The 21,586-nt window shown below is 31.0% G+C and overlaps 1 protein-coding gene across 1 annotated transcript in view; it reads right to left on the bottom strand.

Annotated features, from left to right (window-relative positions):
• LOC139516150 (nesprin-1-like) overlaps window positions 1-21,586 on the bottom strand; it is a 246,966-nt gene that overhangs the window by 189,709 nt on the left and 35,671 nt on the right. The window contains exons 6-22 of the mRNA XM_071306037.1: window positions 18,214-18,294; window positions 16,293-16,385; window positions 12,515-12,636; window positions 11,018-11,214; window positions 9,660-9,751; window positions 9,043-9,177; window positions 8,352-8,663; window positions 7,634-7,915; window positions 7,221-7,311; window positions 6,116-6,642; window positions 5,592-5,615; window positions 4,163-4,486; window positions 3,571-3,720; window positions 2,887-3,189; window positions 1,700-1,861; window positions 893-1,113; window positions 156-264 (exon numbers count right to left, since the gene is read on the bottom strand). Of these exons, the coding sequence (XP_071162138.1) occupies window positions 156-264; window positions 893-1,113; window positions 1,700-1,861; window positions 2,887-3,189; window positions 3,571-3,720; window positions 4,163-4,486; window positions 5,592-5,615; window positions 6,116-6,642; window positions 7,221-7,311; window positions 7,634-7,915; window positions 8,352-8,663; window positions 9,043-9,177; window positions 9,660-9,751; window positions 11,018-11,214; window positions 12,515-12,636; window positions 16,293-16,385; window positions 18,214-18,294 (3,225 nt within the window). The remainder of the gene's footprint in view (window positions 1-155; window positions 265-892; window positions 1,114-1,699; window positions 1,862-2,886; window positions 3,190-3,570; window positions 3,721-4,162; window positions 4,487-5,591; window positions 5,616-6,115; window positions 6,643-7,220; window positions 7,312-7,633; window positions 7,916-8,351; window positions 8,664-9,042; window positions 9,178-9,659; window positions 9,752-11,017; window positions 11,215-12,514; window positions 12,637-16,292; window positions 16,386-18,213; window positions 18,295-21,586) is intronic.

A 21,586-nucleotide genomic window follows, 5' to 3' on the forward strand; every position in this document is an offset into this window, starting at 1 on the left:
TTTGGATTATAAACTTAATTGTAAATATCTAATTTAACTTTTTTATAATTAAGAGTAGGACAGCAAACAAACAGTTTTTGGGGGGTTTTTTTTGTAATTAAATGCTGCAATAAATAATTAAGAGTTATCTCTCTTTTATCAGTCTAAGTATTTACCTCGTATTTATTTTGTAAGTCCTTGTACTCCTCACTAGTGAGGTCCTCTCGTTGTAATGCTTTCGTCAGATCATCCACATTCTGTACCGCCTTTTTAAATTCATTCATTCTGTAAAAAAAATAAAACTTTATCAATAGTCAATTATATATATATATCACTTATCTTTTGAGTCAATGCTAGTGGCAATCTTGATTTTGCTTGCTGTGTGGGTTCCTTGACCACATCTCTTAAGGTTTTTTTACCATCTATCAAGATGAATAACAACAATAAAAGTGATGTTTCTCTTACAAGCAGGATTTGTAAGTATTTCCCAACATTCTTGTCTCATATTATCAATATCCAAATAAAAAGATGTTTAGGATAGCCCAAGAGACCTCAATCCACCTAAAGTTTAAAATATAAAATAATAAAGGCCATAAAACAGGTTTCATCAATGAGCCAAAACCATATCATAGAGTATTTCAAGGAATTTTAAGATCTTTGATTTAATATTCACTCCAATTTACAATACACTAAGGAGGGGTCGGAGGGGTCCTGATTCCAAAATCTCTGGCTTAAAAACATGAAATCCTGAGGTTCCTAATTTAAACAAAATTAAATCACGATATCCCAAAATTCCAAAAAAGAAATCCCGGATCCCGAAAGGGTCAATCCCCAAATCCTGAGCTTAAAAACACTTGATCCTGACATCCCAAAAAAGGTCCTGCCCCCCTCTACATTAGACAGACCAACTTACTTTTGATTATATTCCTTCCATCTCTCAGGAAGTTGTTTGAGCTGTAGATGGATATTTTCCATGGCTCCATTTAGTTTCCTCCACCTATCAAGATGGTGGTCATATCTGTCTTGTAAATTGTGATCATTTCTGTCGAGTTGATGCAAGTTCTTGGTGAAGGACTCCATGTCCTCCAAACATCTGGTACATGTAGGTACAAATGGTCCTTGGTTGAAAATTTGCTACAAAATTAAGAAAAAATACAATGAATTTGTGTGAAAAGTTGCCATTTTAAGTCCATTTTGATCTGTGTATAGCATCATAGTAGCATAATATGATAAATCAACAATCCAGTGAACTAACTTTACCTTGAATTCCCCTATCAACAAAATTCACTTATTTTTCAAATGATTGAAGAATTTTTCAATTTTAGCAATATCAAGGTCTAATTAATAGCTCTTGTTGTCTCTCTTCCCTTAAGTATCAAAATTCAGCTACTGTAAACATAGAAATTTTGGCAGCAGTTAAAAGTTTTCACGATAATATTTCATTGAACCTCTTTTCATGATGACCACACATAAATAATCACAGGAAAAAAGGAATGAATTTAACTTGTCGGCAAATCACATTTATATAATTGTATCAATATACCAATTTTTTGAGACATTTCAGCCATTGGCCTTCTTCAGTTCTTTATTTTCCTCACAACTACATGGCTGACATTACATTTGTATTTCCTTTTTCAATCATTGAAAAGATGTTTTCAATCACATTTACATATGGAGCACAAATTTCCTGATTTACCGTATATGTATCACTTGAACTTACTCTGTGTTTCTGTAATGTCTGTTTAACATTTTCATTTCTCTGTAATTGTTTTTGTTCTTGTTGAAGTGTTTTCTCAGCATCATCAACTTGTTCAACAAAAATTTCCTCTGGAAGACGGAATTCTAGTTTCACCAATTTGATTGGCGCTGATGCTTGTACATTCTGAAAAGAAATACAAACCACATAAATGAGCATCAATACGTACAGTGTTTAAGTAAATTAAAATTCTAATTACTAGCGCTCTGGATTCATGATTTTCGTGGGGTACTAATTTTGCATGTATTTATTTGGTATAGTCGAACCCCAATTTCAATGTTAAATGAAACAAAAATTTGCAATAGGATTGTATGCAAAATTTACAAAAACTTTCAATCCATGAATATTGGTAACCATGAATTAAATGAATCATCCAATGTAATGGAACTTTGAGGAATTTGTAATTTTAATTGTATGCATTTTTGGCTTTAAAAATAATTTTCACAAATTTCAAGCAATTTATAATTTTCCCGCCAAAATTTGACTAACTGCTGCTAGATCTACACTCAAACAAAACCAGACAGCACATGTACTTACAGTTGTTCACTGAATTCCCCTTAAACTGGCTTACTTTATTCCAGAGCGGAGTAAATTCCAAAAATATATCACAGTACTGAATTCTATCAAGATTAAATTCCAGCAACATGTCAAATCACAGTTTTGAAAATGTACATGGATTTGATTTCTTTTCATATCTATCAAATGGAACTGGTAAATTCCATTTTCATCATTCTACTGGCAGAGTATTCCCTACACTTGTGAATCAACTTTGTTTCAGTGCATCAAAGACTAGACAGGATCCTGATACCATAAACACATGCAAAGTTCATGCAAAAGAGTCAAGAGTAGTGCTTTTGTTACATGAAGTGCGGGTATATACAAACTTGTGCAATTAGATTAGTATCCAGTTGAGAAATACGAAGAGCTGCATCATTCACAGAAAAAAATCCGAAGGTTGTTTCGAACAAGTTAAAGACACGAAAAAATAAATACGGAATAATACATTGAAAAGCTGAAACAAAATTTAGAAAGTTAAGGAGATTTAAAAATAAACAAAACAGAAAGATAGGAAATATAAAGAATATAAAGAATATAACAGTTATTTTGGAAGTGCAAAACCTCACACACCTCATGAGGACTATTAAACCTACCTTCCAAGTTTCTTGCATTGAAGCCATGTCTTGCTGTAGTTCTGATTTGTCACGGTCATCTAGCACCATTAAAATATCTTGACCGGCTCTCAAATAGTCGTCTAATAATCGTTTGTCAATTTTATTAAAGAAACCTTTGTGTTTTCTGATTAAGCTATCAGAGTCATCTTCGTTGTCGTTGAGTACTGTCTGAGCTTGCTGAAGCCAACCGGCAAGTGCTTGTTCTTTCTGTGAGTAGACTTTCCAAAGGCGGGACAAGTTATCCAACTTTTTCTCCCAGTCTTTTGCTGCAGAAATTAAACTCTGGAATGGAATCAAATAAACTTTTTGTACTTACATATTAATGTTTGTTTGGTCTGGCTTTGTTTTGGCTTTTTTCATCACAACCACATTCTAATAAAACTCAAAAATCTTGAACATAATCAAAATGATTTTTGACAAATTGAACAATAACTTTTCAATCATCTTTTTCAATTCTTTTATAGGGAGTCTATACCATCTCTTAATTTTTCCTTTCTCTCCTTAAATTATTTTATTGGTATCAAACACCCATGTTAAAAAAAGAAAAAAAGTGTCATTTTGAAATTACTGTACCAATCAATGTTGAAATTTCTATAAAACAATTACAAACTAAGAACTAGTTCTACACATTTTAAAATAATATTCTACAATTCTGATACATACCTGGAATCGTGTGTTTGTTTCTTCCATTGGAATATCAACGTCATCAAAATTGACATTCTTTAACTTGGGTTTGGTAGATGTGACTTTCTGATGAACTTTGTTTTTACTTTCCACAATAGATTTCTGGTATGTTGTTTCTGAGAAGAATTGCTGGAAAAGAAAATCGTCAATAATTTAGACATTTTTATATGTAATGGTTTACATTACAAAAAGACTTCATATTGAAAATGATGTGGGACAAAATACGTATTGCTGATTTTTTGCATTAAAATTGTAACTTGTTTAATCAAATTATATGTAAATAGGTATCTCTCACTATTCTGAATTAAATCTCTTTTGATGCATCATTGTTAATTTAACATTAGGTTTCAGCACTTTGGTTGGTCATCTAAATTTACATGAAATTATTGTGTAATATACATATTTGTATTGAGCAAACTAACTGCATATTCTAAACCTTCTTGATATTAACATATAAAATACTGATCGATTTTGAAGATTTGCACTGATGAATAAAAGAAAAATTTCTCACATTTACATTCATAATCATAATGAAAATACAACATTTGAAAACTATTAAAGAGACAAGTACCTTGTGTTTCTCAAGGCGTTCTTCAACTGCTCTATGGTCACCGTCCAGTTTGTGTGTAGCTAGCAATGCCTCGCCTTTAACAAGCCATGCATTTAAATCTAATATTCCAGTTTCTAGAGATTCTACATTAGGAAGCACAGCTTTGAGGTATTTAATCCTTTCTGGGATTTCTTTACGAAGTCGTACAATGACTTCTTTTTGTACATTTAGAGTTTGTAACATTTCGTTGACCATCGTTTGCTCTGAATCCTTGACCAGTGATTGTGCTGTTTTTGTGGTCACTTTGAAATCAGCTTCCATTTCTGCAACTTGATTGCCACACATCTGAAATTCAGAGCAAATAAGTTGTGTAACAATTTGCCTGTTAAATCCATATATGTTTTTAATATTTAAAATGTAATTAAAAGCTACTAAAAGAAAAATAAAAGCTAAAATGTAAAAGATGTTAAATTACTATGAAAAACATCATTTTTTTTTTTTTTAATTTTATATGATGAAAATGAAAGCAAATTAATAATTTATTTTAAATATCAAACTGATTGGGAAAAGAATTGTGATTCTTTTAATTTGCAGGGAAAGAGCATACATTCATCCATGCTAGTCTGAACACTCCAGGACAAGCTGTCAAACATGCTCAGAGAAGTAAGGCATTTCCCCAGAAATTGAACAAAACAGTGAAATTTACTCATTTCTTGGTCTATTCATTTTCACATACATTAATTTAGTTGGACCATTTAAGGTGGTACCTAACACTACAGGGAGATAACTCTGTAATATCAGCTAAACGTTTTAATTACGTTGCGTTGTGAGAGCAATATAAAGCTTCTCAATGATCAAAATTAGTGTTTGTCAAACTGCTATATAACCAGTGTAATTTTTCTGATAAAACGCTTGGTTCGAATTTTTTCAATTTTTTATATTTTTGTTAAAGGGTCAAAGTAAATACTTTGTCAAAATTTTATCGTAGGTGGGGCATAAAAATTGCTAAGATACATGAGAGAGAAGGTATAACAAATGCAATTTCTTATCAGACGACAGAAGAGAAAATGAACAGAAATAAATGCTTTGTCACTAGTTGATCAAGTTGCATAACACAAGATTATCTTTTGTAAATGTTCACACATTACATAATTTAGCTAATGAATAAATATATATTTATATGGATTTCCTTTCCAATGAAACCCCATGCAAAGTGTCAACTGTCTTTGATAATGAATCATGCATGTTAATTCCATAATATCCTCAATTTTTTGGTCCAAATGGAGATAGTTTTGATAGTATAAGAATTCATGCTAAAAATGTCAACACTTCATGTAAGGATAATTGGTTTTTCAGATTAGTAAATCAATGCTTGGGATATAGACATTTGTTTGTTAGATATATATATATAGATATATATCAAGGACCATGACTTGATTGATGAACTTACATCCAAGTTCTCCTGTTCAAATATCTGGATGCACAAATACAAAATTAATTAACAAATATATAGAAATTTGATAAAAACAACCACTTTCCCTTAGTCGCCCTTTATTAGTTCAAAACAATCAAGCATGTTTTTTCTCTGTCCTTTTGTAAGACATTTTTATTTTCAAAGCTTGTCAAAAATATATTCCATTCTGTCAATTAGTTTTTTTTGGCAAAGTTGCTCAGGTATGTTATGATGTTCATACTAAGTTTGACTGGTATTTTTGTTACTATTTTTTGGGTATGTGCAACATCTAAGACTTTATACTCTGAATACAATTTAATATCCACAAAATGGCTAAAATCTGATTTCTTTCAAGAGCCCTAATCATTGTTACTCTAATCACCACCACCTCAACACATACATGCACTTTCTGGCAAAATTTAATTTATTTGGAATATGCCTTGTAATTTTACTGTCTATTTTAACCCCTTCTGCAATGTTTAAACCCACCAGTGAACTTTCTCAACATGCTTTCTACTTACATCTACATCCTGTAAATGGTCCTTCAATGCAGCATGTTTACATGGAACTTCTTTAGCCAATACCTCCTCAGCGTTTTGTAACCACGCTGAAATTCTATCTACTCCCAGCTGATATTCCTGTCTCCCCTTTCCAATCACTTCTACTTTCTTATAATGTTGATATCCTTCCACTAATTCCGTAAATCTTCCATTAATCATATTAACATTTTGTTTAATTTCTTCTGCAATAGGTTCTTGACAATTTTCAATCAAAAAGTTTGCAGATTCGTTTAAAAATTGAAGTCTTTCTTCGTACTGTGGAATTTCGGTAAAATATTCCTCAATTTGTTCTTTTGTTCCGCCATGCATGACTTGTTCTCCTTCTGTGATCCATGCAATTACCATATCGTAACATCCATTATATCGTTTCCACTGCTCTAATCCTTCTTCAAACATAGATTGTAAAGATTTTATTTCGGCGGACATTGTTTTCCATTTTTGTGTTTCTTCATCAGCAAATTGGTTAATCTGTGCAGCCTCTTCCTTTGCTGTAAACATAAAACAATTAATTAAATTTCGGAATTTTAAACAAAAATATGTAAAAATAGGCCATTCGGGATGACGGTTGGGGAAATTTGGACTGCCACTGGGAAATGAGGGTATATTGGATATGGACAGAAATTATAGAAAATGGACACCACACTGGAGTCTTTATAATGTTGATTGTCTTTACTATATACATGCAAAAATATTTGATAATTGTATTGTCAGATAATTTCGACAAAGTTATTTACTTTTTTGGTTGGTTTTAGGGTGGTGTGATGAAATTTGTTGTCTTGACAGCTGAACGAAGCAAATTCAGAAAATAACAACAAATACTTGAATTTAATTGGTCTTTTTGATTTTTTTTCAGTGGTTTTAACTACTTTTGTAGCCCATGGAAACAGTTTGTTGAAATTGTTGATACATTCATTTGGAGTACACATAAAAAGAATCCTAAAGGTGCAATGCACCACATGGATTCAACAAATTTTTTCTAGAGGTCAATTAGAAGAAGGTTTAGAATTCTCAAAGTTGACCTTAAATTACTATTCAGAAATTTCATGTTAACTGTTCAAATACTTACAGACATGTTTTCTGAAAGCATCGCCTCTTTTCTTTGTCTCACTGAGCATCTTGTCATAGTTTGCAAATAAGTTTTTGGTCTGTACAAAGTCCTGCAAAAATAAAATATAAAATTTATCATATCCTTTTAAAACTTTCCAAATTTTTGTAAATAATATGAGAAACTGCACACATGAAAGGTGTGTGATTTACTCAAAGGAGGCCATCTGGTGATAATAAATATACATTTCATCTTCTTTTTTTTTTCAAATTCAAAAAAAATGTTTCCACTATTCTAACAAAACAGACTTGGGTCATTTCTAAAAAAAAAAATTTAAACATTTTATCTATTTTCATTCTGCACATCTCTAAATATAGCCATTTTCTTTATTCAGGTCAGAAGTTATACAATCAATGACCTTAGATGACCTTTACCTTGTAATCCATAGCCATCTCTTCAACGTCCTCCTGTGTTCCTAGCTTAGATAACCAAATCTTCAGTTTTTCTTCTGTAGCTGCACTGAATCCAGCAAGTCTGAATCGGAACTCATCATACTGTAGTAGATTTTCACGTTTCGGTGCTTCTTTACACACGACTTGTAATCTAGTGTGTAAATTGTCCATTTGTGGGGGTGGGATGAATTCTCCTTCATATTTTCCTGCACGTTTCACTTGCAAGAAAAACTCTTTGTATGAGTCCATCTCTTTGAAAAAGTCCTAAAATAGGCAAAAGTAGAAAATCACCTAAAATTTCTACAGTAGTGTTCAGAATAAAAAAATCTTCTCTTGATCTTTGTTTTAAGATATTTTTCACCATGATATTCTAAGTATTATACATGAACAGAATTTCATCATTTTTAAACTATGGTAATTTGCCATTTCTTTTAATGTACAACATTTATGACATAAACTTTATTGTAATAAGTATTTTGATCTTTTGCTCTATAGCAACTATGAAAATAAATTATCAACTAATAGGACAGTGCCTTAGCCTATGTTTTCAATAAAAAATAACATCTTTCCAATATCCAATTTTCTGGTCAATGATAAATATTTTGTTTATTTTGATGGAAACTTAGCAAATGTGTCAAAACCATTATTCAATTATAGATTGCTGAATAGCAAGAGCCTGTCTTCTTCAAGGTCAACATACCTTGTGTTCATTTAACAGTTTAAGAAGTTGATCCGCCATTTCTATATGGTCTTCCTGGTTTTCAGGTTCAATCTCTAACATTTCCTCGGCTTGGTTTAACCAATCACCAAACTTTCCAAGACGACCTGGTAGACTAGCATCAAGTTTCCATAACCACATACGAGTACGTCTAGCAATGTCTCGCCATTTGGGTTCTAATTCCTGCCACATTTTGGGAGTAATTTTTACAGCTTTTTTGCTCACTACTTTCTCTTCTAACCTCTGGTATATTTTCTGTCTTCTGTCAAATTCTGTTTTAAATGCTAAGTAATCCTGAAATTAAAAAAAAATACTTGGTTAACACCTCTGGATTGAACTTTCTTTCAATTACATATTTTAATATACTTTATTTCTTGTTTAGTCATTTTCAAAAAAGTTAGGAAATTGCTTATTGAACATTGGTTTGTCTCCCTTTATCTGTACTTTATTAAGTAATTGTTATCTTCAACTTATTAAAGAAATCTCTACTTATATGTTCAAATCCAAATAAAGTAGAATGTCTCATAGAATTATTAACGTAAACAATGGACCACATCAAAATCTTCATGCAATTATCAAACTAATTTTAATGAATTTGTTTTTAAAGATTTGCTATGATGACAAGACTATGCAACCACTTTCAAGCAGACGTTAAAATTCTAGTGGAACTTACCATATATTCTGCCTGTCTGTCTGTAACTGGTTGATCTACGATCTGTAGAACCTCATCAGCTTCCTCTTTAATCCAGGTGAGCAGATCATTGTAATCTGATATTTCTTGCTCTGCTGGGTTTTTCCTTTTGGATAGCTATAAAAAAAAATAAAAAAAATATGTTAATTATACTGAATTTTCACGACTAACAATTAGTTTTTTTTTTGTATTCTTTTTTTTAAAATGAGTAACAGGAGATTCTGATATCAAACAAGACAGACTTGACTTGCAATTCCTGTTCATAACATTTAAGTAATACTTCAAAAAGTTAAAAGATTTTGTGAGGTTTTTATAAGGCATTTTATTGTGGATAGATTCACTATTATTTGTGGGATAACAATTTATGTGGATTTTGTAAATACATGGGGAACACACAAATTCAAAAGTTCAACAAATTTCAAATTTTCTATAATATTGTATGCAGACTTTTGCAAAACCATGAAATCAAATATCCACACAAAAGCAAGTTTTCCTAAATCCATGAAAATTGGTTCCCACGAAAATAAATGATTCCAAAGATTTTTTGTTCTTTTTTTGGCATAAGTATCATAATAGTCTTTTTATAAAAAAATACTTACACTAGGGTCCTCACCAGCCTCTGGGTAGGCCTTTAAGAATTGTGCAACATATGTCATGACCGATTTTTCATCAGGCTTCTCAACATCAACATCTGAAATAATACATCATAAATGTTCAATTAAATTTTCCCAAACATGGGTTAAATAATCACAGTAGAGAAGTCCATTTCACAATGTCTGAAATAATACATTTTTATTTGAATTTTCCCAAACATGGGTTAAATAATCACAGTATTGAGGTCCAGTTCAAAACCAACTGATAAATAAAAAAAAATCTCAAGTATATATATAAACGTTCTGCAAAATCACAAGAAGATGATTTGTTGTCTTCTGCATAAATCTTTAAAAAGTATTAAAACCCAATGTAAACAAAAGAGTCCATTTATTTGATTTTAAGATGTTTTCGACTTATTCAATTTTTATGGCCACTGTCACTATAAACACATTGTAAATAGTTTAATATTTTTCAAATTTGTTTTAACATGTAAAGAATTAAATGTGCATAACTTAAAAAGTTACACCCATTTTCTGAAAGATGTTGAATTTTTTTTTCATAAAAAAATCATATTTCGTTTATATGAAGTGTACTAAGGTACATTCTTTGCAAATCAACAGAATTTTAATTAGAAATGTCATTTTACTTATATATATATACATATATAGTGAACAGATAAAAACACATATCATATATGTTTCATTTCACTAGTTGGGATTTTAAGTCGGACAACAAGTGGACCTCTGTTCTCAGGTATTATTGTTTATGTTTTCGTTTATCATATCTTAACGCTTAGTTACCTTTATTTACTTTTTTTTAAATATGAAGTGACAATTTTACTGACAATTTTTATTAGAATAACCTTCATGCCAAGAATTATGGGTAATTTCATTGTTCGTTCCCAAAAATGAAAATAACGTCACCTCATTGGTTAAATTTCCATTGTTTATGACATTTTTAACCAATCACGACATTTTGGTAGACACATTAGAAAATATTACCCAGGATGCATTCGATTCTGAAACGTGAATTTAGCACATTGATCCCACTTGTTGTACATTACTGAATTTTTTACTTTACTGTTAATCTTAGCTCCTCTATACCAATGCAACCGTCATACAATACTGAATTTAATTAACCTTCACCAACTCCTGTAAGGATATGTCTTAGAAGCTCTTTCCTAGCAGCCCAGGTACACATTCATAAGTATGCCATTGTACCAAACCATGGCTAATTCCTTATTGGTACTAACATGTGAGGCCATACTTAAGCACAGCAGTCCTATAATTGTGACTAAGACTAACACGTCCATCTTTAAGTGCACGCCTAAGCACCTTTACCCTTACTGCTTTAAAATACTAACCTTCAGGGTCAAGTAGTCTTGCGATACCAAGTTGTGACTCTGCAACTGAGAATGCTTGCTCTAGATTAGTTCTAGCATCCTGTTTCCTGCACTGATCAAAATCTACTAAGTCAGGGTTGATTGTGTGTACCATGGCATTGAATGCAAGACCATCTCGCCAACTTTTACCGAAATTATTAACTTCTATACCATATTTTCTGTAAAAAAGCATATTTTCTGTAAAAAAGTATTTGTATTTAACAAATGTGTCTACTGAATATTTTTTCATATGTATCACCTCACTACTGTCAATACAATATAATTCTGTTTAAAGTACTTATTCCAAATTTCTAATAACCAAACTGTGAGAACAAGTAATAAACAAGAATGTGTCCATAGTACACGGATGCCCCACTCGCACTATAATTTTCCATGTTCAGTGGACCGTGAAATTGGGGTCAAAACTTTAATTTGGAATTAAAATTAGAAAGATCATATCATAGGGAACATGTGTACTAAGTTTCAAGTAGTTGTGACTTTTAACTTCATCAAAAACTACCTTGACCAAAACCTTTAACCTGAACTTCGCACTTTCATTTTCTATGTTCAGTTGACCATGAAATTGGGGTCAAAACTATAATTTGGCATTAAAATTAGAAAGATCATATCATGGGGAACATGTGTACTAAGTTTCAAGTGGATTGGACTTCAACTTCATCAAAAACTACCTTGACCAAAAACTTTAACCTGAAGTCGGACGAACGAACGAACGGACGAACGAACGAACGAACGAACGAACGGACGAACGGACGAACGAACGGAGGCACAGACCAGAAAACATAATGCCCCTCTACTATCGTAGGTGGGGCATAAAAATTAAAATAATGTTTCATAGATCACTATGAATTTGTAATTATTCAAGGGGGTACCAATTTTCCTGGATTTTATGGATATAAAGCTTTAACAGAGATTAAAACTGTCAACGAAATTCCAATTCCACATAAGCTTATATGTGCAAACTTTGGCAAAACCACAACATCACATATTCCTGTAAATACTTTTTTCTTTCAATCCAAAAAAAAAAATGTACCACCAAAAATAAATAAATCAACAGTAGCACTTTTAACTTCTCAGTGGCGGTCCAGGGGAAGGGTTCCGGCGGTTGCAACTTGATCGACCTTATCATATATTTCTGATAATTTTCCCCACTTATTCCCAAATTTTCAAGCTGTAAAAAGTTACTTGTACCAGCGGCACATCCTATCACCTTAGAAATAGGAAGTGCTCCCATCCCCGAGTTCAAGTCTCATGTGAGAGCTTTAATTCCTATCTTTTCCGAGTTCAAGTCTCATGTGAGAGCTTTAATTCCTATCTTTTCCAAGTTCAAGTCTCATGTGAGAGCTTTAATTCCTATCTTTTCCGAGTTCAAGTCTCATGTGAGAGCTTTAATTCCTATCTTTTCCGAGTTCAAGTCTCATGTGAGAGCTTTAATTCTTATCTTTTCATTCAGAATCTTACTTTGTAATAGCATTGGCTGTCCATGCCAATAAAGCTTTCTTTGCATTCTTTCGGAATTTATCTATAGCTGACAGCGGTGCCTGTTCGCCAGTGTCATCGTTTTGTGCGAATGTGTCTTCAATCTGTCAAAAAAAATGTTAATGCATAATAGGTTGATGATTCAATGATTAGAGCTAATTTCCTAATGCATGTAGAGTAAAACTTTGGTTGGTTGGTTTGTTTTGTTTGTATAAAAATTTAGTCAAGCTTTTCAAACAATATATGTAACCAAGGTTAAACCTGTTTATAGGAAATTTCAGAAAGGTGTACTGACATAAGAGGTCTCTAAACACATTAGCTCCAAATGGAACTTCTTTAGTACAAGCCATATTAATTATGTGTATCAGTGGGGATAAATGTGAAAGCATAGAAATATATTATATGCCAATATTATATATTTAAAGGGAAACTTCGCAAAAAAATCAAAAATTGATATTATGTCCATTCTGTATAAAAATGCTCAAATTTATAGATATTAAAGTTTTATTCCGCTAAATAAGAGATCACCATCGATTTTAAATTTTGAGTATCAGTTCTCTACTCTCCGCCATCTTGTCACCTTCTCCGATGAAAAATCCCGATATGTCAATAAACCACAAAGGAACAAAACTACAGTAAACGATGTAGTCGTAATTGCGTGTCGATATCTTGTCAATCGTACGGTTGTTTTATCTGACTGACTAACTTGATACGGAAAATGGTCTTATATTTTTAAATAACCATATAGTCTGTTATTTTTAAACTGATAATATTGTAATTAGTTAAAAAGTCAAAGTTCAAATCATAAAATGATAAATAAGTGTTCCGTGGAAATTGTTTTCGAAAATCTAATTCGTTCATAATTCTTTCAAGTAATAAACTTTATTTAAATAAATTCGGATCTTCCCTCATCTGATCACCAGCATGGCTAAAGGTATTACTCCCAAAGGTATTGGAAGGGGTGTAAGGTGACACGTCCAGGTATTCAATCGATTTCCTGTCCGGCGGGCTTGCAAGTTCATGCATCGTTTCACTTCTGTAGGTATTGATCAGTGTACACGACCATTACTTATAACTTTCCATTTTAAACTATCAGGTGCATGTATAATATACATTTTTGTCTTGCGTGTCCGAAAGTGAGTCATTACTGAACTCATACGCTTGTTTATAAATAACATTTCTGGTGTAAAGAATATTATTTATAAAAAAAAAATAATGCAAAAAAAAATAATTGAAGAAATACAAATCTATTTACATATTTTCCCAAGGGTTAATTTGGGAAAATGTAATATATACTCGTTGTCAATAGTTTAGGACAGATTGGAACATACCAGAATTATTGATCTAAAAAAATGTGCGCACTTGTCGACGATTCGTGTATACATACGCCTGGTAGAAAGTTACGGAACTATAGTCAGTATCGCAATTTAAAATATGTATACATGTATACATTGAACATAAGAAAGAAACATACATTTTGTGTAAATTGTGGTAAAAGTTTTGTAAATAGACTAGTCCATGTATGCCAACAGTATGTAATCAACGAATTCGATAGACTATTGTATACCAAAAGAAGAAGAAGAAAAAAAAGAAACAATTTGATTTAAATACAGGTCAATTTATAACTTGCTTTGGTTCATCGAAGTTAAGAACATAGTAAACTCACAGATTTATATATCAATTTAATTGTTCTCGAATAAAGGACGAAATTCGTCATCATCACAATTGTTCCAACATTCATGTAAAATATATGCAACTGGACGTACACTAATAATCCCCAAGGAATGTGAATATTTTCTAGGAAAACTATTGAGTATCAATTTCGGGATTTATTTTCTTTCTTGATATTCAATGACAGCAATTTAAAGAATAAACTGCTTGTCGGATATTTGTCCGCTTTAGGGGTATTCTTGCAAGTTGAACAGACTTATAATAACATTCAAAAATAGGGAAAGATAACATTAAATTCGTTGTCTTTTAATTTTAAACATCGTTGATCAAATAGTTATTTAAGTATATATATACGTTGGGAGACGACGATTATTATAGTTGTCTCAGATTTTAATAAGGACGTTCCCCATTATGAATAAATTTGGTTGACGTTTATCACACTTGAAAAGAATATCTATTCGTAATTTTTCCATTCCATTACAAAAATATTTTTTTCTTTATTCGTACATATTATATTCCGCTTCGGTAGAGTTATCTTCAGATAGTTTCATATATTAATTAATACATGGCTTTCAAAAGTCTAAATGTAAGTGTTCTCGTACATTTTTTCGCCTAATAAAGACAAATAAAAATGATTTAGTAAAGCTATTTCTAATTTCTAAGTCCCCCTTTTTTATGAGACATAAAATCAAGGACAAGACTTGTATATCATTTCATTCTGACATATGAATTAAGTTTCCCGTCTTTAACCGAAAATTGTGTATTTCTTAGTAAATTAACTTATTTGAATTCAAATAAATAATAGCACCAAATATAATTAAATAATTCCACGGCGACCAATTTTTATTTGTCACCAACTTGAATATGTATTTTTAATGTGTGTATTAAATGCTACCACTGATCCGAATAGACAGTCACACCTGGCAAGGTGTGCCCTAGAGGCGAGGTTAAATACCGAAGTGCAAATAACAATTTACCTTTCAACAAGCCATCTACGAGTATTGCCACAGAACCGTGAATACACACATCGTATAAACCTAGCCATAGCAGAGATAGTAAAAGGTCAATAATAGTACACCAACATATTGTCTTTACAGATTATTGTACTTTAATTTGTTCACCTTATCAGTCCGAAAATGCATTTATAAAAAATAAATTTATAACTTTTTTGTGTTGTCTACAAAAATAATTCGAATATATACGTTTAACATAGATAATTTATCTCACGAATGAGTACAATTGAACGTCTGTGCGTTTTATCTTCTTATTATCGGATGGTTATTAGATAAAGCATAAGTCATCGGCGCGCTTACGATTACGTTAAAATATGATTAAAAACCAAGACTTTTAATGATTGTATTTTAAATCCCGGCATGCAAAAATCAGGAGAAAACGTCACGACCTACAGGAAGTAGTTGATATTTTTTCATTAATTATTGAATTTCTCCTTTATTACTGCACATATAGCGATAAAACTTTGTGAATATATATATTATGTCATAATGAACATATTTAAACCATAAGTAAAAATTCGTGAATTTTCCCTTTAACAGCGTCTGGTGATGGTCATAGCCTGACGGGTTTCGGTCCAAAAGGAACCTTCATCTGAGGCAGAATGGTGGATTAATGTTTGCACTCTATTTTTATAGATTCGATAACCATGGCAAGTGGGTTTAGAGTCTGTATATTTTATTCAAATTTGATTGGTTGTAATCCCAATAAAAATTGTACAATGTACAAACAGAGCAAGTAAGCTAACCAAAGTCTTGTTCTACCTGTATTAAGAGATTAGCTCTTAATCAAAAAGTGCATTTATTTTAATACAGCAAACTTTAGTATCAAAAGCTGAATGTTTAAGCCTAGCAACTTCAGATGTCATATCAAAATATTAAGTATAACCTGCATTATGACATGATTTTTTTTTTGCAGGTATAAGAAATACATATTAATCTTAACGTGTCATTATTTTTATGCTTATTGTGTGAACTTTGGCTGCATGATAAGATATCAAATATTGTCTTTTAAAATCATCCATTTTAAAAATTACATATCAAATAAAGAGGACGAAATCCCAAAATAAATCACCTACCTGGAAATACAAGATAATGGTCCAAATTAATCCAAGGACAATGGAAGGTTTTCCATCTGCAATGTCCGAAACATTGATGTTGACAAGTTTTATCTGAAATTTTTAAAAAATGTTTAAATTAGTCAAAAATCGATGGATAATCTCAATCTTATCAATGTCCCCTATAGTTTTGTAAATACGTGACAGGTAAGAGCAGATTATCTAGTAAGAAGATTTCGGCTAATTTCACCTAAATCATCACGAAGTCACAAAAGAAAGATCAATACAACAATAGACGATAAAATTAAAGAAGATAATTCTTTGTAAGAAATTTAACCTTTCAGTTCAAAGATTTTTAGAAAAAAAACACATGAATACAGGTATCAAAAATTTTCATTTCTTTCCAAAATATTGACAATAAGGCAGGGTGATCAAAGTAACATATAATCATTTGATGAATTCATGGTGGCTTAGCATATGAAAATATTTCATTCAGATTAAAGACAATAAATAATTGTTTTATATGACAAATATTCTGCAGTTTCAGCTTTGTACTATATTGACACCCCGAGTCAGAATTTTAACAAGCTAGTTCACAAGCTTATTGTGGGCAGGAAGATTATTCACCTTATGTGCCGATCACATAATTCCTACTATGAGCTATTATGAGACAGCTGAGACAGTATCTTTTCAAATATCTTATTTCAACTGGGATCAACCTAATAACAACAGCATGTGCCCAAGCATCAAAACTTGAATATTAATTCACCATTTCAGAATCTAATGCATTCTGGGTAATATTTTCAAAAGTGTAGACACAAATGTTGTGACTGATTTCAAACATTCTAAGCAATAGAAATTGAGCCAATGATGTAACCTTATTTTCATTTTGGTGTACAAACAATGACATAACCCATAGTCCTATAGATTCTGAGATTGCAGATTGGTACAAAATCTTTGGAATGACTCTGACTGATCACTTCTACAGTTCATTCTAATATGACGTGCTTCTTTAGCTTTGTGAACAACACTGTGATAAAATTCTCGATAAAATATACTTAGCGCAGACTCAGAGATATACATAGTAATGGCTGTTACAATATACTTCCCACGTAAATCTACATGTATTGGAACCTATTTGCGGGCCCTTTGCCGATTTTATTGTTTTAAAAAGTGCAATTAAAAAAAGACAAAATAACTTTTATTCTTATTCGTATGCATAATAAAAGGAAGTAATGCACAAGAGCTCGGGGAAATCAACAAAATAAAGATAAAATAAAATTCCGCGAAAGTCTATTAATCTTTTTGGCGCGTTTAAGTCATTTCAAAACATGACGTCATACAAATGAAACCGCTAAAGTTGAATGTTTTCTGTTACGTGAACCATCGGAATTCGTATGCTATTGTATTAAAACTAATTTTTGAGGTAGGTTTTGTTTTATTTTCTATTCTATTGCATTTTTCGCATATTTACTCATTTCAGCAAGTAAACATGGCGGCTCCTTAGTTACAAAATGTTGACTTTGGATTTGACGGAAGCTTACGAGAAAAACATGTAAATTAAAAATGGCAAATGTTGGGTTTGAGAATTTAAAGAATTAAAACAATTTTTTCTAGCAGTTATTCAAGAAATAAACTTCGCAAGCTACATATTTATAAAGATATTTGAGCTTTATCTAACAGGGAGTAAAAAAGAACAGCCACAAACACAGCATACCCTCCCTCGCTTCAGTTTTTTAATGACCGTATTTGTCCTATTAGAATCGAAATAATTCATGGAAGCCATAGATTGTTGGAAATTTACACATGGCCTGGGCCGTGATATTCGTTAATTTTATCCCTCGCTAACGCTCAGGATAAAATTCGAATATCACGGCCCAGGCCATGTGTAAATTTCCAACAATCTATGGCTTCCATGAATTATTTCTTAAATAAACATTACCTTTTTCTGTTCCAAGAAGTTTAGTGCTGTAGAAATGTTGCTGACATAATGTACTCTCTTTAATTTTCCTTTTTCCATTTTCTGCAATAAGAAAAATCAACATTATAGCATAGAATTTGATAGTTTGATTGGTGTTTAATGCCACTTTCAGTACTTTTGGCTTTTTTGTGGCAGTCAGTTGTTAATGGTAAAGGAGAAATGAGTCCAATACCCGCTCCATATAAGGGCTGTTCAATTAAAACCAGTGTTGAAAGGCTATTTATACTTAGAGCATCACTCCACCGAGGCCCAAAAATTAATATTCTTCAACAAAGTTATTAGTAATTTCAACCACCAATTAAAATATAATATCTTCTGTTAGACATAATCATAAATATAAAAACATCAGATAAATTATTTTTTTACTGATTACATGTTTTTTTTTTTTATAATGCAGATCATCCCCCCCTTTTTTTCAAGATGACTGATATAAATGATTATAGTTAATAATTGTGCCCATAACTTCAATTTAGGTTAAATTCCTGTTTTATAACCTTTAAATTCCTTTAATTTTAACCTCTATGTAACCTTAAATTTATTTAATTTACAAATTTATAAAAACTATTTCACCAAATGGATAAAAATAAAAAAATAGTTATAATTTCTCCAAAGGGCATGTTATATTAACAATATAAACCTCCACGATTGAAGAAAAATGGGCGAGTGGTTAAATACCTACAAAAACATTTTACCACCGATTGAATACACAAATGTGAATCAAGCACTGGTAGGTGTCTTTCGCTTTTATCTCAAAAGATGATAAAACTAAGACTAAAACAATATTTATCGCAAAACCCTTTAATTTTAAGGAATCTCTACCATGTTAATAATGAAAACTTTAATACCGTGTTTAAATATTGACAAAACCTGACACGGAATTTGACAGAACAAAATTTGATGATACGTCTTGTCAGAGCATGTTGTTATTTTGGAGGGAATACACAACAAGGCAGTCTTATTAAATCAATATACATAGTATTTTAAAGTAGTGCTATAAACATTCAAATTCTCGGTTAACCTTTTACTAAATACTTCTTTACAAATAAACCATTTAAATGATCAAATATGCAATTGTTCTCGTTCAATACACAATTCGACTTCATAAAAATATTCAAACTGTGAGTAGCTTTGTACGGTGCAACCAATAAAATTCTGAATGAAAATTAATACTTAACCCATGTACACTGAATTATATTATATGTAAAAAGTTTGGTAAACAAACTTGTGTGATTAAAAAATATGTTAAAGAATGATGCTTTTGATAAAGAGTTTATATAGATAATATCTCTTTGTAAAAATCATGATTAAATGATCATAAGTATGCTCCAATATCAGTCTATAACATTGCATTAAAAGGCAGTTTGTTTGTATATAAAAAAAAGTATTAAATTTCTGTATACAATTTAAAAACAAGACTTGTTGTCTTCTTTGAAAAATACTTTTAAAAATTCAAGCAACAAACCAATTTACATAATTTCTCCATAAATATATATAAAAGGCAAGAAAAGATTAAATTTAAGTACTTTCCTTTTTTAGACATGTTTTGGACTTAAAATCTTAAAATAGTTTCAGGTCAACCATAATCGTATATGTATTAAATATATTTTCTTTTCCCATTTAACTATTACTATGCACATAATAAAATTTTAAATATGTATGCATTTTTAATGAAATTTCTGAGTCTTTATTCTTAACTAGATAAATTCTTTTCTCTTGGAATGAAAAGAATGCTATATTTGTAAATATGTCATAACTTATCATCTAAGAGAGACCCCTTACTTTGTAAAATGAACATATTTAAAAGTTTTTATTTTTTTTCAAAACTGCGAAATCCTATACTATAAAGCTAATTATAAAGTAGCATTATTATTTAGGGCGAAATATATGGCTAATGCACAAGTAATTTTTTGATCTAACTAGTCCTTAATTTAAACACTGCTTTCAAAATGTCATTACCAAGTACCAATACTGGCTGAACTTCACAAAAACATTAAACATGAAAACCTGATTAACAAAGAGACCATAAAACAACAGAAAATCTATAAAGTAGCCATTATTGAAACATTTCAGAAAAATGCCTACTTCCGATATTAAATTAAAAACAGTTTCATGTCCGCCAAGTTAATTAATGAAATGATTGCATAATCAATATCTGCTATTGTGAAGACAGGAGAGACAATAAAAAGTTGGCAAAAAATCATTAACATATTAATTTTAGTATGATATCAAAATCTGATTAATAATTTTTAATAATAAACTTGGTATAGTTATTCACACCAAACTTGGTGTGAGTTAGTGTAACCTTAACCGAATAATACTTGACTGCGTATATTTACGAAAAACAAAACTGGTTAATTTTTTGGATAAGTAATTTTCGACAATTTTATAAAACATTTAATTGCTTGCATTCCTTCTTTTCAATAACGTCTTAAATATATATATACAATAATGACCATCTAACATGAATAGGGCCAGGTGTAATTGCTTTCCATACTAATTAGAATTCTTTTAAACAATTTACATTGGATTTTCTTGTGTAAGCAAACCAGCTAAGTTAGAACATGTTTACACATTCCCAAAACAAATAAATGCAATGCATTGAAAAAATGTAACCTGATGCTAACATACAGGTTAATGTTACTGTATTTGCTTTGCTCTTTTTACCAGGTTAAAACAAGCAAATGCAATGTATTGAAAAATGTAACCTGATGCTAACCTAAGGGTAAATGTTTCAGTATTTGCTTTGCTCTTTTACCAGGTTAATAACACTACTTTGAGTTGAACATTGTGGAAACATTGTTAAATTGGCATCAATGATTTTCTGATGAGGAAGATTTGTGTCAAGTCATTTATTTTCTTGTTGATTTTATTCTTACTGATATGTTCACTTAAAACTCCCAAAATACTGAGTGGTGGACATGCAGTAAGGTGTGGTTTGAAATTGACATAATAAAAATAGGGAATGATTCAGGGATGTGAAGATTGAAATGAAATGAAACTGCATAGTTTAGCTCTGTAATTAAAATCAAATGAAGGGCAAAATAGATGCTGCTTCACAAACCTCTTGTAACATCCCATGAAAAATCTTTTTTGCAGTACTTGTAAAATAAAAAGAGTTTAGACCTTTTGTAGTGCAAGAATAAAGCAATGACAAATCAGATAACTTCCTTATTCAGCTTTTATGCACTGATATAAAAGGAAAAAAACATCCTTACATAATGGATAAAAGTAGAACAAAGTTGGTTTATAAGTACACTACTTCATGATCAAATGTTTAAATAGCTTTGAAATGTAAAATTTTCTATTTTTTCTCCATAAGGAACATCCTGAGCAC

Source organism: Mytilus edulis, chromosome 3 (assembly GCF_963676685.1).
Source record: "Mytilus edulis chromosome 3, xbMytEdul2.2, whole genome shotgun sequence".
Lineage (NCBI taxonomy): Eukaryota > Metazoa > Mollusca > Bivalvia > Mytilida > Mytilidae > Mytilus > Mytilus edulis.